Genomic DNA, 7713 nt, shown 5'->3' on the forward strand with positions numbered 1-7713 from the left:
AGGGTAGCGGAGGCGGACGACCGCACGAGCGATGAAGAGGGCGCTGACGTGTGAGCGGCGAAGCGCCGAAGTCAGGGTGGAGCTGGGGCCGGAGTCGCCGCTGCCAGTAGCTGCTTCGTCAGGCCAGGTCCGTCGGTTGCCGGGCATACACACAGAGAGAGAAATGAGGGACAAGGAAGGGTAAGGTTTGGTTTTGTTTGGTGACTTTGATGGTAGGCATTTGGGCCTACTTTACATATATAAAGTTATTAAAAGTTTGATTTGCCTCTTGAGTCCATGTGGGCAACCCTAGGGATAAACCCTTCCCCATCCTCGCCCCAGTCCAAACCGAGGCCTCGACCTGAATCCCCGCGGGTCTAAATTCCCCCTCCCATATCCTGAATCCCCGCAGGGAAAATTATCATCCCTAGGTCTACATAAAAAAGAACCTAACCAATTAAGTTAACCCTATTTTACTCCACTGTTTTTTATTTTATACTCCCTCTATGTTTTTTATACTACGTTGTTGACTTTTATATTTACGTGTGATCATTCGTCTTATTAAATATATATATAATTTATTTTGTTATAACTTGATTTATTGGTATGAAAACTTTAAGTATGGTTTATAATTTATATATTTAAATAAAATTTTTAAATAAGATAAATAATCAAACGTAAATATAAAAATCACGATGTCATCAGTACTAGACTACACGTTATCCGTTTTGGAATGCACATCTTAGAGTCTCGACTCTCGATGTCGCAATATGCCGAACCGAAAAATTCCATTCTGTTGCATACCCCTTTGTGCGGAGGTGGCTGGATCGATCTGTTCTTTTCTTTCAAAGACGATAGTATGATGTAATTCATTCGTATTTTTTTGTTAGCGTTGACAACAATTGGCACTCGTTAGCTCATCTATATATTATACGGAGTAGTTTTCTTAGGGAACATTAGGTACATTACGCTATTTTAAGGAAGCCAAAACGAAAAGCACATCCTCTTTTCTTTCTAGTACTAACGTATTGAAATGACAGTCTAGCAACAACACCAACTTTCAGCATCAAACCCTGTTCACAGCTCCACCACCCGCATGAATGCATTATCAACACCCTTGTCATTTTGTTTTTAAAAAGAATAAGCGAAATCACTGGTAAGGATGAAACAAAATTTGCATATAAAACTTTTATATATGTGTTCTGAGAAATATAGAATCAAACTCTAAAATATAAAATACGATAAAATCCTCTAAATTATTTTAAATTTAAGTTTAAAATTTAAAAATTACCTTATAAAAATAAACACGAGTATAAAAAAGTTAGTGACTAAAACAAATCAGGTTCCACCTAATTTATGGATGTTTACATCACGTCCCTTTCGTCGTTCATTTTTTTCCTCGATCCGGTCGCTTTCTATACCGTCTAGAAGACGTCATGTGCTGTAACTATACAATGTCCACAGAAAATCCTGCATTCCACGGCGGCCGAAACCTATGCTGCCGATGGTTTCCTCCCTCATTTTTTTCCCCTTTTCTTTTCTTTCCTCTTCTCTAAGAAGGCAAGTCAGCCTTCTCCACCGCTTTGCTTCCCTCCACTCTCTCCGTTTTCCACTGACGAGTGGGCCCCACGTCGCGCGGTCCAGAACGTGACTACATGCCTGTTTGGAAACTTTTTGAGCTGCAGCTTCTTCTAAAAGCTGCTTCTGTCAGAAGCTGCTTCAAACGGTTCACAACTTTAGAAAATCTATAGTTACAGATTCTAGAAAATAAACTAAGAATTTAGAAGCTGGTTCCAGATTCTCAGAATCTAACTATCAAGCAGCTGCTTCTCAGAATCTCAAGCTCCCAAACGAGCGACCCACGCCCACAGAAAGTCCCAGAGATCCGGGCCCCACGTCTCGCTCTGGGCCCACCCGTCAGCCACGTGCCACCCCTCCCCCCTCGGCGGCCGCCGCCTCAGCGCCTCTCGCCCCCGGTGGAGTACTCTACAACGAAACGGTGGCCGATCCGCATACCACGGCGCGCGGTGGGGCCCACCGTCTAGAGAGAAACCACCCGCCGCCGCCCCCGGGCGCCACGTCCTCGCAAGAAAAGCACAAACCCCGCTTATATAAACCCCGCCTCTCCGCTGATCGGATCCGCACTCGCTGAAACCAGCTTGCAATTTTTTTTTCTCCCCCAATCTCGATTTCGTTTTGAATTCCATCGTTTCCTCCGCCTCTCTCACTCATGGGTAAATCCGCCTTTCCGTTCGAGTATCTGATTTTGGTTTGATTTTCTTTTCTTTTGTTCATTTTTTTGGCTTATCGGTCTGTGATTTTTGTTTCTTTTTTGGTTGGAAATGCGCAGGCAAGATTAAGATCGGCATCAACGGTGAGTGTTGGGAGAGTATGGTTGGATCTGGTTTGGGTGGTGATTTTTATTTGTGGCGGATTTGTGATGCGGGGGTTTTTTGGGGGGTTTGGATGATGCAGGTTTCGGCCGCATCGGCAGGCTGGTGGCTAGGGTGGCGCTGCAGAGCGACGATGTCGAGCTCGTCGCCGTCAACGACCCCTTCATCACCACCGAGTACATGGTACCGTCTTCTTCTCGCGCCTCTCCTCCCACCTCCCGCGATCTGTTGCTTTTGGGAGTGCAAGATTATGTCGTTCTGTGGAAATGAATTTGTTGGCATTTTGTGTTATGTGAAGCGGCTTCTTATGGATTGGGATTGAGAACTGTTAGATTTGTCAAATAAATTTTAGGACTGTCTGTTCTAAACCTTGCTTGTACTTATGATCTGCACTATTGTAATGTCACTGTCGCTCTGATCTGATGGACCACACTGCACTCTGGTTATACTCTGATTCATAAATGCAATTATTATCTGCTTTGATTATTTGACTGAATATATATGTGTGTGTGTGTGTGTGTGCGCGTGTGTGCGTGGAGTAATTTTTTTTTTTTGGGTCTAAGGCAAGTCTATTACGTTCCCATTTATAGTGTGCTATCGGCAGATGGTTCATATTAACTTCTACTATATCCTGATCTAAGTTTACCGAGAACCAATTAGTTCATCCTTCGATGCATTTGATAAAGTAGGTGTAGCTATATGGCGTTCCTATGTATTACAATGTGCTAATTTGGTAATTTTGGGTTTAATCTGGTGCTAAATTAGGCTCTTTTTGCATGCAGACATACATGTTCAAGTATGACACTGTCCACGGCCAGTGGAAGCATCATGAGGTCAAGGTCAAGGACTCTAAGACCCTTGTCTTCGGTGCTAAGGAGGTTGCAGTGTTCGGCTGCAGGTTTGTTTCCATTTTCTGTACCATTTCAGTTTCATAGGCACACAACAATTTCAACCAGGCTGAAAAATAATAGTTCTGATTTAGGAACCCTGAGGAGATCCCATGGGCTGAGGCTGGCGCTGAGTACGTTGTTGAGTCTACCGGTGTTTTCACCGACAAGGACAAGGCAGCTGCTCACCTGAAGGTGCATTCATGTCTATTCTTCTGTAAATCAAGGTGTTTTGAACAATTGATTTGTAGATTGGTTCTCATTTTGTCAAGCTTTTTATACATTATGCAGGGTGGTGCCAAGAAGGTCGTCATTTCTGCTCCCAGCAAAGACGCCCCCATGTTTGTTGTTGGTGTCAACGAGAAGGAATACAAGTCTGACATTAACATCGTCTCCAACGCTAGCTGCACCACTAACTGCCTGGCTCCTCTCGCTAAGGTGTTTTTCTTGTACAATTTTTTGCCTGCTTATTTAGCTAACTCTGGAGTCTTGCGCTAACATAGTAATATGCTGTTTTTCTTTACAGGTCATTAATGACAGATTTGGCATCGTTGAGGGTTTGATGACCACTGTCCACGCCATCACCGGTAGGCAACACTTTGCTTTACCTTGGGTTGAATAAATAGTTTTGTAATATCTCTCTGATTTTAAGTGATTAACATTTGAATTCTCACAGCTACCCAGAAGACTGTTGATGGACCCTCAAGCAAGGACTGGAGGGGTGGAAGGGCTGCTAGCTTCAACATCATTCCTAGCAGCACTGGAGCTGCCAAGGTATAGTTGAATTTGTGTTTCTTTATCATGTACCAAGGAATGGAGTTTCAAGTCTCTCATGGTATAGTTTAGTATTTGAATTTATTATACATGTATACTGTTAAATAAGCTCCTACTCCTTGCACTAGCTGTATTTAAATGATAAATCTCACAAAATGTGATGATCACCTTAATTATGTTGAATTTTGTTCAAACTACAGCCATGTCTTCTGTATCAGGCCATTAAGCCTGTTAATTATCTACTCTTTTAATTCGTTTAACAAAATTTCTCAACAGGCTGTCGGCAAGGTGCTTCCTGCCCTCAATGGAAAGTTGACCGGCATGGCTTTCCGTGTTCCCACTGTCGATGTTTCCGTCGTTGATCTGACTGTTAGGCTTGAGAAGGCAGCCAGCTATGATCAGATCAAGGCTGCAATCAAGTGAGTAGTAAACACATAATAACTATGGTTTCTAGACTAGCGAAAATCACACTTCTATACAATTCTAGAAGGTGTAGATTGAATGAAGAATCTGCTCTGTGTTTATTTGTTGCTTTCAATGTTTTGCTGATTTTGCTACATCTTTGCAGGGAGGAGGCTGAGGGCAACCTCAAGGGCATCCTCGGTTACGTTGAGGAGGACCTCGTGTCCACTGACTTCCAGGGTGACAGCAGGTATACAATTTCTTGCATTTTTAGGGAACATCATGCTTTATTAGGCTTTTTATACTAGCAAATGTCGCACGCCCGGTGATTATTTACCGAAAAAATGCGCTTTGTCAACTACAGGTCCAGCATCTTTGATGCCAAGGCTGGTATTGCTCTGAGCGACAAGTTCGTGAAGCTCGTGTCCTGGTACGACAACGAGTGGGGATACAGGTTAGTAGTAGTTCTGCATTGCGACAATATACCTATCCCTGTTACCTGCGCACAGCAGTTGCTGAATCAACATTTTCCTCTCTGATTGCAGCACCCGCGTGATCGACCTGATCCGTCACATGCACAACACCAACTAGACGAGCCCCCTGGTGGAGGCCTGAAGAACATACAGGGGAGTTGTGTTTTGCCCCAGAGAAGAGTAGACAGCCTCTTCCGAGAATAAATTTTTGTATGGTTTTATGTCGGTCAGAAACCTAAAACTGTACTGGTTGTATCATGGTGGTTGGTTGGGCCTGGTCATGGCTCATATTTTGTGTCTAATTTTCTTTCGCGTAATCTAAATCTAAGTGTTACCTCTCAGATTCAGTGTTGCTCCTTTTCAGCGTTTCTCTCCGAATGCGACTGTTTCCTCTGGATTTATGACGTTTGTTCTAATGATCGAGCAACCTAATTTCAGCGACTCCCTCCCATCGGGCCTGGCGTACTATGGTATGCAAATCAATCTGCATGCCAGCCATATCGCTGTGCCGATCAAATCTGCCTCAACCAACCAAAGTATGGCTGTCGTAAAATTGCTTCTAGATTCACTGGGATGGGAGAACTACCAACAACCGCTAAGATGTTTCTTGAATACGTTTAAACTGTAGAAAGCTCGTTTTCAAATGAAATGTGGCCTCAGCAGGGAAGAGGAAGGCTTCCTTGCACAGGATTGGCCGCGTTCGGCAGCTCTATCTTCCCCACCTACATTCTCTCGCTTTCTTTCTGAAAAGACGTTCTTTTTTCAAAACTTCTCTTACAAAAGTTGTCTTAAAAATTCATATCAATTTTTTATGTTTTATAGATAATAATTAATTTATTATATATTAACTCACGGCTATGCTTTTCGCTATGTTACTAAAGTTACTATCGAACAATTTTTATGTTGGGTGCTTTGGAAGGGACGAAATAGGCTGTTATTCTGTAATGACTGATCATCTATGTAACAACAAACAACTGAAACAAAAAAAAAAACTGAACGAATGTGCACCTGAGGAACAAAGTTTTTCCCTTTTCTGTTTTCTTCTCTCTTAGCACTTTAGCTGTCTGTAACTTGCTCTTCTTTCGTAGCACAAGCTGACTCGTTAAAACAAAAACTATACGTGTAATAATGGAGCAGCCTCTATCACGAACTACGAAGTCATTCCAAGGAAATAAGAACAGCCAATTTATTCAGGAATAAGTTCATTTAACGTTCCTTGACTTATCAACGAATCTCAGTTTCATCCTTCAAGCAAAAACTAAATATAATGAGTTCCTTAGTTATCAAAACCGGTGTAATATAGGTCCTATGACAGTTTGGACGGTAGTTTTAGCTAACGTGACGCCTACGTAGCTAATTTGACTCGATAAACATCTAACATGATGCTTATATGGCTTTTCGATTAAAAAAGATAATAAACTCATGAAACCCACGTGACAATTTCACATACATAGTAATAATAAATGGTGGATGGCCCCACCTATCATTCTAAATCCCCTCTTCTTTCTCCTCTCACCCCATCTCCACTATCTTCATCTCTCCCCCCGCTCCTCCCTCCTCTCATGGGCGGAGATAAGGACAACGTGGAGAGCGCAGCCTCCTCCACTCCTTCCCCCATGGGCCTACTGCTGGCGGCTACTGCCCCCTCTCCTCGTCGCTCGCCACGCCTGCCTTCACTGCCGCCGGCTGCAGGCGCATCTAAGCAAGAGGAGTATAGTAGCCGGGGGAGGTGGCGCCGACCAGTGGCCGAGGAAGGCGTCGACAGCCGGTAGAGACCGCGGCAGGCGGGGGGTGGGGGAGTCGCCGACGACCGAGGGATACGGCGTCGGTGCGAGGAAGCACCACGGCGCCGCCGCCGTCAGAAAGACGGATGACCCTTTCGAGTACGACTATAAAGCCACGAGGACGGCATGGGAGTTCCACGACCAGGTTAGAAATGATTAGAAATGTTCTGCGGCATGGGAGTTACATGGGATTTCCACGACTTAGGTGCAAGAATGATTAGAAATGTTCTGCAGGATGCAGTAACCATTATGGCTAGCTAATTATGGTTTTAGTACAGATCAGTAATCAACATGCGACTATCAGTGAGATTCAGATCGATGCATGCACGCATTCATTGCGGATTAATAATCAACATACAGCTAACCAAATTAGATATTTTCGGGCCTGTATTTTCAGTATAGGTAAGAGGATTTTCAGATCGATGCATGCGTGCAGTAAATGCATACTCTTGTTAGAAGAATATTTTGTCAAGCACACACGCCCATGGTTATATTTCATTTGCAAAAAAACAAGAAAAATGCAGGTCGGAAGTATGGAGGGATGGCGGGTCCCTGGCCTCCGGGCACGCGCGCGTAGTGGCGGTACGGTGCGGCCACCCATGGACGGCCACCGGGGCAGGGCTGCCGGCTGCAGGGTGTGGCGGGGGCGGAGGCGGGAGGTGGCAAAGCTTGTGGCGGGGAAGCCGGTGGGGGCGGCGCCGCGACGATGAGAGGAGACCCGCCCAATGGGAGGCTGCCACGTGGGCGAGGGGATCAGATGTCAAGAGTGAGCGGCTGCAATTCCATGTCACGTGACTTACATATGGGTCCTATATTTTTTTTATTTTCTCTTTGCTGACTAGGATTCCACATCAGCGAAACCATCCATACATATTGCTCTCGGACCTAATTTACATGGTTTTGTATAATTTAGGAGTGAAAATTTATGGTATTGGGGTTTAAGGATGTCTCGCAGACTCGATGTAAGTTGAGGGACGACACATAAACTTATTCCATTTATTCAGTCACCGGGATCGCATAT

General features: G+C 44.3%; 1 protein-coding gene across 1 annotated transcript; it reads left to right on the forward strand.

Annotated features, from left to right (window-relative positions):
* Positions 1-2113: 2113 nt before the first annotated feature.
* LOC102700125 (glyceraldehyde-3-phosphate dehydrogenase 3, cytosolic) lies at positions 2114-5252 on the forward strand. Its single transcript, XM_015833597.1, has 12 exons — positions 2114-2213; positions 2330-2353; positions 2455-2555; positions 3155-3270; positions 3355-3454; positions 3551-3697; positions 3786-3846; positions 3936-4033; positions 4310-4452; positions 4602-4685; positions 4800-4889; positions 4981-5252. Exons 1-12 carry the CDS (start codon positions 2210-2212, stop codon positions 5024-5026), a joined length of 1014 nt encoding a protein of 337 aa, XP_015689083.1. The 5' UTR covers positions 2114-2209; the 3' UTR covers positions 5027-5252.
* Positions 5253-7713: the final 2461 nt, after the last annotated feature.

This window comes from Oryza brachyantha, chromosome 2 (assembly GCF_000231095.2).
Source record: "Oryza brachyantha chromosome 2, ObraRS2, whole genome shotgun sequence".
Classification (NCBI taxonomy): Eukaryota; Viridiplantae; Streptophyta; class Magnoliopsida; order Poales; family Poaceae; genus Oryza; species Oryza brachyantha.

Excerpts from the sequence above, each read along its gene's own strand:
- LOC102700125 (XM_015833597.1), top strand. Across the intron at positions 4,686-4,799 it reads GACTTCCAGGGTGACAGCAG|GTCCAGCATCTTTGATGCCA; the intron begins GTATACAATTTC and ends TGTCAACTACAG. Across the intron at positions 4,890-4,980 it reads GACAACGAGTGGGGATACAG|CACCCGCGTGATCGACCTGA; the intron begins GTTAGTAGTAGT and ends CTCTGATTGCAG.